This window comes from Gossypium hirsutum, chromosome A12 (genome assembly GCF_007990345.1).
Source record: "Gossypium hirsutum isolate 1008001.06 chromosome A12, Gossypium_hirsutum_v2.1, whole genome shotgun sequence".
NCBI lineage: Eukaryota > Viridiplantae > Streptophyta > Magnoliopsida > Malvales > Malvaceae > Gossypium > Gossypium hirsutum.
The window spans coordinates 87,104,386-87,119,523 of record NC_053435.1 but is presented as its reverse complement, the minus strand read 5'-3'; the positions used below and the strand labels follow the sequence as shown (position 1 = coordinate 87,119,523).

The 15,138-nt window shown below is 32.2% G+C and overlaps 1 protein-coding gene across 1 annotated transcript in view; it reads left to right on the top strand.

Moving 5' to 3' along the window:
- The window catches only part of LOC107932619 (diacylglycerol kinase 5), a 33,613-nt gene extending 19,402 nt beyond the window's left edge, over positions 1-14,211 (top strand). The window contains exons 10-14 of the mRNA XM_041082977.1: positions 1,035-1,102; positions 11,484-11,558; positions 13,220-13,307; positions 13,431-13,532; positions 13,752-14,211. Of these exons, the coding sequence (XP_040938911.1) occupies positions 1,035-1,102; positions 11,484-11,558; positions 13,220-13,307; positions 13,431-13,532; positions 13,752-14,117 (699 nt within the window). The 3' untranslated portion in view covers positions 14,118-14,211. The remainder of the gene's footprint in view (positions 1-1,034; positions 1,103-11,483; positions 11,559-13,219; positions 13,308-13,430; positions 13,533-13,751) is intronic.
- Positions 14,212-15,138: the final 927 nt, after the last annotated feature.

The following is a 15,138-nucleotide window of genomic DNA, read 5'->3' as shown; positions in this document are numbered from 1 at the left end:
AATATCCGTTAAAAGATGTTTTCACTAAGGATTTTAGGAAACCTTGAATTGAATATATAAGTGACAAGCTAGAAGTCTATGATTTATATGCTATAACTTGAGGGAAACATAATTTTAAGGATTAGAATATATTTTAGGTAAGTTATATTTTAAGAAATTCAAAATAGGCTATAAACTTCCTAATTCTTTTTTATGTACATTTTATTATTGTATAAAACCCATCAAAGCTAGAAGGATAATTAAGCAAAATGTTCAGATCAAATCTCTTCAATCTTTTTTTTCTTCCCCTCTTTAGAACCTTCATTTCTTCTGCTCCCCTCTATTTCTTTTTCTCTTCATAGTAGTCTCCAAATTCTCGTTTCCATTTTATCTTCCTCATTATTTTACAATTACATATTTAGCTTCCATAAAAAAAATTACATCTTTAGCTTCGTTTTTTTGTTGAGAAACTAAGGTATATTTTGCTAAACTTAAAGGAATGCCCTACTCGTGGAGTCCATATGTTAGTTAATTTACTCACTTTTTAGAGTTGCAATTAAATTCTAAAAAATGTTGAGATGCTTTGTTCAACACATACATGTGAATCATTTAAGAAAGAAATTTGAAGTGGATTAATGCATAAATTTTGAAATTAACCTGGCACAATGCATAAATGGAGCTAAGAAGTTTTCCTTCACATAGTTCATTCTTTTGTATTTGAACTACTTGAATGTTTATCATGACACAAGAACAACACTTTTTCTAATTCTTGTTTCTTTTTGTGTTTATTCTCAATTATTTCAATCTTCTTAGTAAGATTAACATTTTGAACTTGTACAAAATGTTTTTGATAGCCTTTCTTGATGAATGAATATAGATTTATGTATTGTATAGTGATATACATTGTTTATAGAATATATAAACATTTGTATATTTGTTTCTATGTGTGTGTGTGTGTATTTTCTCTATCTTACTTATCTTTGACAAAAAAATCATCTCTTAAGAGGATATGTCAATTAATAAATTTTCATTTTCATTTGCTTTGTTTCCAACAGACTACTTATGCAAAGCTTGGTTGTAAGCAAGGGTGGTTTGCCGCATCTGCTTTTCATCCATCTACAACGTAATCTTTGTCTTCTTCTTTTTTAATCTTTTATGCTTCTATTTTTCATTGTTTTTCAAATTAAGCTTGGTTGCTTCTAAGTTTTATGTAATGGTAAAGGCCAACCTTTACATTTGTTGAGAGGGAGAGAAGAAACAATGAAGAAATTTGAGAGGAAAGCTTAAAAGGAAGAGAAAATAGTAACAACAACCTTTTGTGTTTCTAACTTTACCTTAAACTAAAGATTTTAGAAATATTTGTAGGTGCAAATCTTATTTAAACTTTGTCCAAACCATTTCCTAAGCATATTTCTGAACTAGTCATTGTTATACATGTTATGATCTTTGTCAAAAATATAATCTTTATCTAAATTCTAATAATCTTTATCCTAAACCTTTATCCTAAAAACTACTAAAAGCTTTAATATTGGTCTTCAAAAAATAAATAAAAATATAGTAAAAATAAGAGAAATCTTTTCTCTAGGTATTTAAATCCTTACTTCAAACTTCTCTTTAGGTAAGGCTTTAGTCAAAATATCAGCAAGTTGATCTTCTTAGCTACAATACACTGACTTTACTTCATGTTTTGACAAACAAATTGATATTTACTCTCTTTTTTTGTGCTTGGATCTTCCATCGAAACTTGGTTTTTTTCCATTGCCTCAATTGATTTATTATCACACTTGATTTTTATTGTTTTGTTTTGAGGTAGCCCTAAATCTTTCAACAATTTCTTTAGCCACATTATTTAATTCATAATGGTTGCAATTGCAACATGCTCTACTTATTCAATTGATTGTGTCGCAATTTTTTAATTGTTTGAGTTCCATGCAAATGTGCTCAAACTAAGCGTATATACATAGTCAAAAATGCTTTTCATGTCCTCACAAGATCTAGGAAAAACATTGTCTACATGATCCACCAATTTCCCTTTATCTAACTTTTGAAATAAAATTTCAAAATCAATTGTTCCATTAATGTATCTCAACACTCTCTTATTCTGAGTTGAGCTTTACTTGGACAATATGTAAATCTAAAAAAAAGATTGGTAGCAAGGATTATGTCTAGTCTAGTTGCTTTCAAATAAAAGAAACCAATGAGCCTTCTATAATTGGTTTCATCAACCTTGGTAGAGTTGTCATATTTGCAAAGCTTCTCATTTTGACCAACACTTTTACAATTTTTTATATTGAATTTTTTCAGTGCTTGCTTGACATAATTTTGTTGATAAATGAAAATTCTTTGTTCAAATCGAGAAATTTGAATTCCAAAAAAGTAAAACATCTCTCCCAAGTTTATCATTTCAAATACCATCATTTGATCTTTGAATTTTTGCATCAATTTAGAGTTGCTCACAATTACCATTAAGTCATCAATGTTTGAGAGACAATAAAAAAAATCATTGTTATCAATAGTTTTGACATACAATGTAGTCTCATAAAAGCTTTTCTTGAATTGCAAACTCAACACGTGATCATCACTATTGAAATACCAAACTCTTGGAGCTTGTTTTAATCCATACAAGGACCTATTTTAGTAGATAAAATTTATCTTTGTTCCTTTTAGTAACAAAACCTTCAGGTTGTTTAATGTAGATCTCCACTTGAAAATAGTCAATCAAAAATGCTAATTTAACTTAAGTTAAATTGTTTCCATCTTTTCTGTTTTACTCATCCTAATAATAGTCTTATTATGTCTAGCCTTTTAATTGGAGGAAAAGTTTTTAAATAATCTGTAACACCCTAAACCTGGCCCAGACGTTATGGCCGGATCTGACATGCCACATCGAAGCATTCAAAACATTTTATATTGTTGATCCAGAAAAACCTACTTAGTGTTTTAAAAGATAATTTCATTATAGGTTAAAGTGAATGGAAGCTGTGCACCAGGTAGGAAACCGGAAAAGAGGAGGTGAGTCTATCGGACTACTTAAGTACCAAGCTCCCTTCGGATCCAATCCTAGACATGCACACCGCCATTGCCACACCTTAACGTCATGTATATTTTTGGGAAACCGATTTGATTAAATCATTTTTAGGAAAAGTGATTAATTTTGGAAAATACTTTCATTGCGGAAGCTTTGCTTGTTGTCGTGTTATTTTGAAATCAATTGTTGTTTTTTTTTTGAAAACGCCCCTAAAGCTATCCAATTTCAACAGTTAAAATAAGTAATACCTATCTTAGTAATACATATTAAAACCATCAAAAATAATTAAGCGGCCTTATTACATTTAAAAACCCAAACCTCAACGTAAATAATAGGATGTCCAGTTCACCAGAAGAAAACCAAACTTTCAGAACGGGTGGCCACTCCGAATTCCCTCACACCTCCAAGCCCACTATGGTTGGGGATTTCCTGCGTGGATGAAAATAAAAGGGGTGAGTTTGGGGAAACTCAGTGTGTAAGGAAAACCCATTTAAAGCCCAAGTCAGCTCAAGCCTATTGGGCCTAAGCCCATTTAGGTAACAGAGGTACTGGACCAGAGCCCTTTTCAGATTACAATAAACTGGGCCTTAGCCCCTTACTCAGATAACAGTATGGCTGATAGGCCCATTTCAAAATACATGCAACATCAATAACATATGCAAGCCCATTTGGGGAGACTACTCAACCCACCAACCACTACACTCCACCCATACCAGCCCTACACTCCATGTGGGAAATAGCTCAACCCACCCAGCCCAACACTCCAAGTTGCAGCCTTGCTGCTCAGTTAACAGTAAATTGAGGCAAAGCTTCCAGTACGTGGACAAGCCACTTTCAGTACTTCCTCCGTCAATATCCCAATCCCATGCATCAGATAATAACAACATGGCATGAAGTAAAAAAACAACAGTCAAACATGCATTTAGGTCAATTTAACCCTAAGGGTATTTCGGTAATTTATCTATTTTAGGGTTTTTCATGCATATTCCTACTTTTCACGTACTAACAGAATCACGTACCAAGGATTCTTACCGAATTGGGCCCGTTGGACCATCATTCCAATTTTGGCCCATTAAGCCCAAAAATATCGAGGGCACAGAAATCATGCACTTTGCAGTCCAAATTTTGCAGCTTACCAAAAACATTAATCGATTTACGTCCCGAGCATTCGCACACTCGCAAAGCTACAAAATACCGGTTTTCGGCATTTCGGCTTTTCGACTTTTGCCGATCCAGACTAAGAAAGAGAGTGTTAGTTACACACCTGTTTGCGACGATATGCTGACGAGATCCACACACGAACCGCCTACAATTAGATTACTAACACGTTAATCTAACTATTCAAATACAAACTACGTATTAACCCCTTACAATATTCGGCCAACCACATCTACAGATCATAGTAAGCTTATAAGAAATCAATAAGCAACTCATTAACAAATTTTTGTCAATGTTTACCACATAATCATAATTTCACTGCAAGCTGTCTTCTTGAGCAACAGTCGCTAAATCATTTATAACTGGAGCTACAAAACTCCAAATCAAGTGCCATTAATTTTCCCTGAAAATAGACTCATATATCTTATATCCATAAAATTTTCAGAATTTTTGGTTTGGCCAATCAATACCAGATTTTTCTCAAAGTTTTGCATGTTTCACTGTTTGACTAATCTGACCACTCTTCATTTCGAATCAAATTTCTCATTGTACAGAATTCAAAATATGTTCTCGTTTATTTCATTTGAAACTACACTCATTAAGCTTTAATTACATAATTTATTCAGCTTCTAATTCATCTCCCACAATTTATGGTGATTGTCAAAGTCACGTTACTGCTGCTGTCCCAAGCAGATTTATTACCAAATTCACTCTTTCACACATAACTTGCATGCATGTTATTTAAACATGTATATCTCCAATCAATCATCACATATCTATGATTTTACTTAAGTATAATCTCCATTTCATCATTTTAAATCACAACATGCTAGCCGATTTTCCCCCTTAGCATCTAAGGCACATGCATGCTCATTTGTTTGGCTCAACTTCACCTATCTTCCATTTTTCATCAAAAGAACATGAAACAACAACCATTTCCTTCATTTTAATTCATGACTAAATGCTCACAACACAACTAAAAACCACAATATGCTTCAAGAGTTAAGGTAGAATCAAGAAGAACTCATGAACCTCAAAATAGAAGCAAACTACCATGAACTTACCTTCAATTTTCTTCCCCAAGTGACCGAACATTCAAGAGCTTTCTCCTCTCCTTTCTATTCTCTAACTTTAGGCTATGATGAACAAAGATGGACAAAACTTTGTTCTTTTCACCCCTTTTTTTTTTAATAAAATTTCATATTTCATCCATTTAATTCTTTAATACAAAAGACATGAAATGCCCATCATGGAACATTTACCTAAACCATTATCATGAAACATTTACCTAACCCATTATCATGGAACATTTACCTAACCCATTATCAATTTGTACCATGAATTATGGATATCAAGTGCTCGTATTGTCTACAACAACATGATGGCTGGCCACTTCATGTAAAATGGGAGGTTTGTCATGCAAATCCTCCTATTTTGCACTCCTATTTATTTGGCCACTTCAATTTAGCCTATAGCATTTTCAAACATTTTCATATAGGTTCTATTTCATAATTTCACCCTCTTTTTCTTATGGAACAAAAATTAACTAAAATTGCCGGGTTCTATCTTAAGCTTGGGCCTTCTAGAGGCCCACTAACATAATTAAACCTATGCCAACATTCACAGAATTCCCGAAAATTGGGGCGTTACATAATCAACATTATACTGTTGGTAGTAGCTCTTAGCAACTAATCATCTACATTTGATTTGGTTTGGTAATCCATTTGACTTTAACTATGTTCTTATTGTTAGGTTTGTTTGCTAGCATCCAAGTCAGATTCTTCTAATCATTAAAATATTCACCTTCATGATATCTTTCTATTCTTAAAATTTGAAGGCTTCTTCAAAGTTGTTTGGTTCAAGTATAGTAACATTTGATGTCTAATAGATGTCAGTAAATGGTTTTGTTCCTCTTACTAGATCATGGTGAATAGTTTTATCATCAAGAGTGAAATCTTTTTGCTATTAAGAATTCAAGTTGATATGTTCCTTTTGGCTTGATCTTCATTTGTTTCTCAACTCAATGTTGCATGTTCATTAAACTTTACAATTCTACTTACAGTTACCTTGCATATAAGTAGATTGTAAGTTTTATAGTCTCTTCTAATGTTGCTATAGCCTAAGAAAATGAATATTTTTGTATTCTAATCAAGCATGTCACTTTTAACCTTAGGAACATGAATATAAAAAAAGCTTTTAAAAATTTTAAGATAATAAATAAAAGGTTTACTGCCATAGCAACTTTTATACAAGTCTTTACTTTGAAGGCTTTGGTTGGCATTTTGTTGAGTAGGTAGATAGTAGTGTTTGTTGCTTCTACAAAAATTTATTATAAAGATATTTTTCAAACAACATGCATCTAGCCATTTTTATAATGCATCTAGTCAATTTGTTTTCAATACATACAACTCGGCAAAACTCATTAAACTTGTCAGATGTGTACTTAATATCATTATCTAACCTAATGATTTTGATTTTCTAATCATTTTAGTTGTTAATCAAGGCCTTGAGTCCTCAAAGTACATTTGCTACCTCAAATTTTTGTTTCATGAATCATATCCAATACATCTGGGTAAAATGACCTCGTAGAAACATTTACTACCTTAGATTTTTTTATTTAGGACCTTTAATTAAAATGCCTCATCTTTTTATAACACAATTTAGATTGATTAACTAGATCAATATATGTTAAATTAGATTGATCCCAATCTAAGGAGAAATATTTCCCTTTCATGCTAATATATTGTAAATAACATATGATTTGTCTTTAAACACCAAATAATAACTCTTTTCTAACATCTACCCTAAGTTGAGGAGATTCTGATCTATTTGTGGTATAAATAAAACATCTATAATTAGTTTTGTACCCAATTATGTCTTAACTATCACAATTTCTTTTCCTTTAACTTCTATGAACTCACCATTACCAATTATGACTTTGGAACAAGAAGTTTTATTTAGTTCCTTAAATAAGTTGATGTTTGATTCCATATAATGAGTACATCCACTGTTGATAAACCATGCAGTTGAGGAACTTTTGGTTGCATAAGATAAAGCATCATTAACCTATTAATCTTTCTACTGCAAGATGTCTGTAATTATAGCCCATTAATCTTGTCATTGTTGGCTTTTATTCTTGCATAGTATATCTTGTCTATACTAATAATACTTATTTAGATTTGTGGACTTCTTGTAGCATGAACATAGTGGAACTTTGCTTTTCTTTCCACTATTTTTAGAGTTACTGTTTCTTCAATCACATTGTTTCTTTTTTTCTTTTTCTTTTTTTGCCCTTTGCTTGCATTTTGCCTTTCCTTTGGCTTCAAATGCATCTTATATTGAATCCTCTTACCTAATAGCCCTCCTTTTCTCTTGGGTCATTTAGGAGTTACCTAAGGTGCCTAACCACTTGACCACTTCAATTGCTTTGTTAAATGCTAACACATTTATTTTAAAACAAGGCATAGTACAAACTAGGATTTTAAAGTGAAATTGCTCAAAATAGAAAATGATGTGAGGGAAAGAACTTGAACTCAGATCTTCAAGGACAACTCCACCACTACTTAGCCTTTAGACTAAATACTTGTTATCATCTAATGTGCAAAGATAACTTTTAAAAATTGGGGCGTAACCACTCTTGGTTCATTAACCCCAATTTTTACTAACCCAATTTTTGAGATATGACAACTCTCCCCTCCTTAAAAAAATTTCATCCTCAAAATTCCTGTTGTCATGCCATACACTTAACACAAAATTCATCACTCCTCTTTCCAAACTGACCACCACGCTTCTGCTGTGCAACTCTAATTCCAATGCAGTTCTAGACATTACTTCGCTTTAAACTACCAACAGACTTCATATCCACTATCACGGATTGTCTCAAGGAACTATATACAGAAACATCACTAACAATTTCCTCTACTCCAAATTCTCAGTTTAATAGAAACACTTTTAACAACAGACATTTGGGTAAAACCAATTCTCAATCAACACAAGGTACAACCACTAATTATTACCTGAAAGTTTTCAGTTCTAAAATCTACAGTTTCAAAAATATTCTTAATTATTCATATATATTAATTTTCAATCTAAATTTCAATAAGTACATCATCTAAAGAGGAATCAACATCAGAGTCTTAGATTCTCGATAATTCGATTTTGAAATTTAATAGTAATATATATTAAAAAATACTCTTTAAAACATGCATGTAGACTCAATTAAAAATCCATAGTTTAAGTTTTAAACTCAACTCTGATACCATCAAATGTAACTCCCCAAACTCGACCTAGACATTATGGCCAAATTTCGGAAGCCACATTAATCTCGTTGAAAAACTTTTTCTCATCAACTGTGAGAGACTCGCGGCTATATAAAATCGTGTCTCTAAAGGTTGAATAAGACGGGGGCAACGAACAAAGTAGAATCAACCCTAGATCTTCCTTATCATACTGAACCTCCATGGCCTCTAAGTTTGAGAGAATTTCTTTAAACAGTGTTAAGTGTTCGTGTACAGACGCACCTTCCTCCAAACGATGAGCATAAAAACGCTACTTCATATGCAACTTGCTTGTTAGAGTTTTCGACATACATATTTGTTCTAGCCTCTTCATAATGCAGCGGCAGTCTTCTCTTTCATCACATCCTGTAAAATTTCATTGGACAAATGCAGATGTAATTGTGTTAACGCCTTTCGATCCTTACGCTTCTTCTCTTCATCTGTTAATGTCGAAGGCATCTTATCTATCCCTAGCAGGGCATCCTCCAGATCCATCTGTGCAAGAACTGCTTGCATCTTAATTTGCCACAACGCAAATCTGGTGTTGCGATCCAACAGCGGAATTTCATACTTCAAAGACGCCATTACCATGATCGAGATGAATAACCCGGAAGCTCGGATACCAATTTTTTAAAAAATAAAATAAAATAAAGAACACACAAATTTTACGTGGAAACCCTTTCGGGAAAAAACCACGGACAGAGGAGAAGAAAATTCACTATGTCAAAAAATTTGAATTCAATACAAGAGGAATAGACTATGTCTATTTATAGGCTTGTAAAGCCATATTCTAGTAGGATTGAAACACCTTATCCTAATCAATATAAAATAGATGAAGTTTAATAAGGTTTAAAAACCTTATTCTAAAATAAAATAAAAGAAGTCTAGTTCTATATGGATTTTACTTTTATTTTATTTTCCATCGTATTTTATTTAAATAAGAATTTGGATAACTTAATTCTAACATTAATTTTTTTAATAAAATTACACTAAAAAATTACAGCATGATATAGCCCAAATGCCTATCACACAGTCTATTACAGAAACACATTAATTCATGCTTTGAGTAAACACTTTTTTTAGTCAAACCTATGCCTATTACACAAACATTGTATTGTATATTACAGCATGATATAGCCCAAATGTTTTGAAACCCAAAATAGTGTCGGCTATCACAAAGCGAAAATCCAAAAACATTTTTAGATACCAAAAAATAATACATGGTTGTCAGCCATGCAATGGCCTGCACTAAAAAAATTATTTTTTAAACACTTTTTCAATTATTAGCTAATATTTTAGGGATTGGAGACATGGATGTTGGTCATGGAGTGTTCAGAATCTCTCAACATTGTTCATTTCAAGTCATTTAGGTGATTGTTTTTAAACTAGAATCATTTACATAAATAATAATTTTTGTGGGGGTTATTTCGATAAAATAGTCAAATTTTAGTAAAAATAATTATGCATATTTTTCAAAATATCCTATCCGTCTCTACTACACACTAAAATGAGTTCCCTATAACTCATCCAATCAAAACACACCAACACATATGTTGACAAGCCACCAATTTTGCAAACAAGCTGCCAACACATATAGTTCTGGATAAGCTACCATAATTGATATATAGTTAAATCACCAATTAAGTCATATTAAGTTGCTCGGCAAAGATGACTTACTAATCTAAGTGTGGTCATCTTTAAAGCTTCAAATTCTCTTTTGAGGTTAAGCACTATCTAGTTTTGTCATTGCTTTGGAACTCCTCCTTGATTATGTCTCAATCTTGCTTTGCAGTCCCACGTGCCATGATTCTTATAAAAATTTCATCAAAAATGAATCACTCAATACATTATTTGCCTATGTATATCTTTGCTTTTTCTTCACTATGATTCTTTAATTGAGTTATGGTAGGATGGTTGGAAGATGTGTTGGTTTCTTTTCACCTAACCATATAAAAAAATCAAAAGCATTTAAATATGCTTTCATTTTAACAGTTCATATATGATAGTTTTCGAGAAAAAAATGAAAGTAAAAAGAAAAATTTAAATTGTGCTGACAATTTAAAACTTATAAGGAGAGGAATGTAAGAACCAAGTTTTTCTAGGTCTTACTTGAATGCTTTAGACAAAAGATCTCACCCGTAAATCCTTTCACCACATCCTAAGCATGATTCTTAATTAATCTTTTTTGTCTACATCATTATCCTTATCTTGAGTGCAATACTTATCTAAATACTAATCATCATGTCCATTCTTAACATTATCGTTCCACATCCTAAATTTTATTTAAAATCTACTAAAATATTTGTTACATGCTTTGCCTTAAAATCTATAAGAAAGAGACAGGATAGAGAAATAAAAGGGACAATGGCAGTCCTACTTGGCGTGAAGATTGCTAGTTCAGGGGTAAGGTACGGTACTAAAGGTCTTGGAACTTCCACGTGGTTTTTCTTTGGGCAGCTAATCTGCATTGGATCTAATCAATACTTCCCTATGGATTTGGTTACCGAGATATCTTTTTTCTTTCGCTGTTCTAAGGGATTTTTTGGATAATCTCCTCCCATGCTACAAACCGTCAAATCTAAACTAAATCTTTTCGCTCTTCTGTCTTCAAAAGATAAATACAAACGAAGAAAAAAAACAAGTTATTGTCATATTTTTAACCAGTAAAGTAGTATTATATTCAACAAAGTTTCATGCATTTTCCTTTCATTGATAATTGACTTTTTTTTTCTCTAATGATTTTTTTTGTTAATGGAAATAAAACATAAATTCAAAAGAGAAAAAAATGAAGAAAGCTGACGGACTTAAGAGTTTAAAACATGAAAATTACTCGTGTAATATGTTCTATATAATACTACCGCCTTTCGAGTCAAAGTGGCATTTTAGGTTCTCATTTTGTGAGAAATTGCAGCATATCTGCAAATAACTGTCTTTAATTCTCCCAAGTTTTTCCTATTGGTTTGAAACATTTATAATCTCTCAATATATAACTTCATGTCTTTTCTAGTAAACTGAAATTTTATTCTGATCTTAAACTACAGGAATGTTGCCCAGCTTGTAAAAGTTCAAATCAAGAAGAAACTTGGTCAATGGGAAGACCTCCAGATACACCACAGGTAATTTCATTTGGTCCAAATGCAGGTCACTGGCTTTCGATATTATTTATTTGATCATGTGGAAAGAAAAGGATCTATTCATTCGTACCAAAAACTTTCATTACGTCACATTCATAGGTTGTGTTGACAAGATATTCCATCTCTTCATTTCATGGCAGAGCCTGTCACTAATTTTTATATATTGCCATACTTGAAAAAGATACCAAAATTTATTCTAAAATGACATTCTGCATATTTTCATTCAATCACCTGTAGAAAGTGATTGTTAGAGCATGTTGTTAGGGAAGCTGCTGTTGCTTGTTTCATGTAATGCTACTTGTTTTCTCGTTTGGGACATCATTTTGGAGCCTATTTGCATGTTTGACAAAATAATAACAAAAAACTTGTTTTCTTGTTTGGGCCATCATTTTGAGCCCTATACAAGTTTCGTTTAGGTTAAGTTTAATCCATTTGATTATGGCATGCTTGATAAAACAAGAATAAGTGACGTGTTTGTCTCTCAACTGATTTCTTTGAAGTGGTTTGATATACATAAAAGTTCTATTATATCTTGATAATTGAAGTGTTAGTTTTTAGAGATAATAATCAATATTATTCAAGGGAGTTTCTCAAGAACTTATCAACTGTTGTAAAGGAGAATATTTTCTTGCTTTCTAAGCTTATAAAGAGGTGACACATTCCCTTAGGAATTATTAGTTTTAAGAGTTGATTTTTACATACAGGGTGCACAAAGTGTGTTTCGTTTAGCTTGCTTGTTTGTTTCTTTATTTGATTGTTTGCTTTGTTGACTAAGGTGTTTGTTATACTTGGTCGAATCACTGTTGTGTGACCATTGTGAGTTAAGTGATCATTAGTTTTTTATTGGGTTTACATATATTTGCTTGGAGAAGAAGTTGTGAGCTTTAGATAGGGAATAAGTGTACTTTTGAATAAATTGATGATTGAATAAAAGATTTAAGCGATGCTTCATGTAGGACCATTGTGTCTAAACTGTATGAACAAAAATCAGTTGTATTGCTTCTTTTATTTACTTGTTTTTCATTATGCCACCTTTTTTATTCTAATTTTTATTACAGCGAACTCTAAGCAAAATTGATACTCCTATCTGCGAACTAATTTACACATGCCAATAACTTGATAATTTGAATACTTATTTTAATATCTTTTATATTACCATTTAATTATTAATATTTTTGAGAAATATAATTTGATAAATAGAAACTAAGGAAGTATAATATAAGAGTTTAATGAACCTAAATAAGAAAAAAGGAGAAGCCCAATAGTTCTCTGGTGAAAAGTGAAAGGGGCTTAACTCACTATCATGACAGTTTTTATTTGACTACGATAATGTTGTTTGCAAAATTTGGCCATGCGATTCTATAGAACTTCTTCCTAACCCCACAATTTCTCGAAAAGCTTCAAGAAGAGTATAATCTCATCAATGAGGTTCTCTTGATTTCTGGGAGATAAAGATGTCGTCTTGTTTCTTTTCTTTTTCTTTCCATCTTTTCAAGCTTTACTATTCCTATTCTTAACTAGTAGATGATTCATGCTCATTTTAGAATTTTCAGCTTAATTTCCTTTCATTGCTTCACTGTATGATGCTTCTAATATATATATTTTTCCTAATGTCCCTGGTTCCCCTCTCCAAACTCGAACAGCATAAGGTCGATCGTATGTCTTAACTTGCCCAGTTTTTCTGGTGGTCTAAATCCTTGGGGAGTGCCAAGTGGGAGAAGACAACGTGATGTTAGTTCTAAATACATGATTTGTTTTATATTTGACATTTGGTGTTTCCCTTTTGTTAAGAAATATTGACCAACTTTGCCCATAAAAATCTGATGAATTATTTTTTCTCAATTGACTTTACAGAAAGACTTCACTCCACCTTACGTTGATGATGGCCTTCTCGAGGTTGTTGGTTTTAGAAATGCTTGGCATGGGCTCCAGGGACATGGAACTCGGTTGGCACAGGTAATAATTAAAAGAAGGCATAGTTCAATAGTTAAAACGCTATACGGCTCATGGATAACCCTAGCTCAAACCCTTTTCCCGCACCAAAGAATGAAAAAAAAAAAAAAACTCGAATCAATGATTTTATTTGTCCCTTATAATTTTCCTTCATTATTAAGGACCAGAAATTAGTTAAAATTTAAGTAAATATTAATGTCAAGTATTTAATATGGAAAATAGGCACACCGGATACGCTTTGAGTTTCACAAAGGTGCCGCAGACCATACATTTATGAGGATTGATGGGGAACCATGGAAGCAACCATTGCCAGTTGATATCGATACTGTGGTGGTCGAAATTTCTCACCTCGGACAAGTCAATATGCTTGCAACCCAAGATTGCCGGTCTAAAAGTATCAATGATGATACCTCATCCAGTAGCCATCGCAGCCAAGTCAATGATGATGATGATGACGATGAGGATGATGGTGGTGGTGGTGATGATGATGATGATGTTGATGAAGATGACCCAGAAGAGTTTCGGAAATTTGGTGCTGCCAATACGTTCAAAATCCCTGATGACCTCGAGATCTCTCATCTTAGTTAAACTTTTAATACTCCATTTCTTTTACCCTTTCACTCATTTTCCGTGGTAAATACTCATTTTTCAATATAGCTGTAAAATGCTATCGTTCATGCCCCACTTGCTGTCATCTTAAACCCAGGTGGTTCCAACCATTATTTAGGGAACTCAATACCTTTACCGTAGACATAGCATTAAAATAATAGGAAAGCACATAACACATTGGTATTGGTTTGAATTGCTATTCTAAGGCCATCATCCTCATTAAAGATGAGAAGAACGTAACAAGCGACAACATTGGAACCAACTTCGACTAGTTTCTCATCTTTTTAGGGGAAGTTTTAGTCATCTTGTAATCCTTTAAAATTCCATAAAGCATTGCTGGTATACACAGATTCTTTGAAAAAAAATTAAATTTCATTCACTTCCTTTGAAATTTTTAAAATTTTAAAATAGTAAAAATAAAATTACACTTTGACTCCTTAAAAATGATAAAAATTCGATTTAATCCTTCAAAAATTATAAAGATAGAGGCAATTAAAATGATAAATTTATATTTTTATTATTGTAAAATTATAATTTAATTTCGACCCCTAAAAAGGTTTTCTGACCCTGTTCTTTTGTACAATTTTACTCTCTTTTTTATTAATTAATCATTTCTTATTTGTCAATAAAAAAATTAAGAAACCAAAAAGAGGGTGGGTCTCCTTATTTTGATGTTCTTTGATTTGGGAGGAAAACTATCAATACAAAGTCTCAAGACTTGCAACATTTTGTCATTACATCCAAGGGCGAAGTCAGAAAATTTTTTAGGGAGGTTAAAATTAAATTGCAACTTTTACGATAGTAAAAGTATAATTTTATTATTTTAATAACATCTAACTTTATAATTTTTAAAAGGTTAAATAAAAATTTTATAATTTTTAAGAAGGGTCAAAGTGAAATTTTAAGGGAGTTGGAGCCCCTGCCATTGTCTCTGGTTTCGCCCCTGATTACATCCTTTAACAAAAGAGCAACAATACCAGATGGAGGCGTATGGAATACT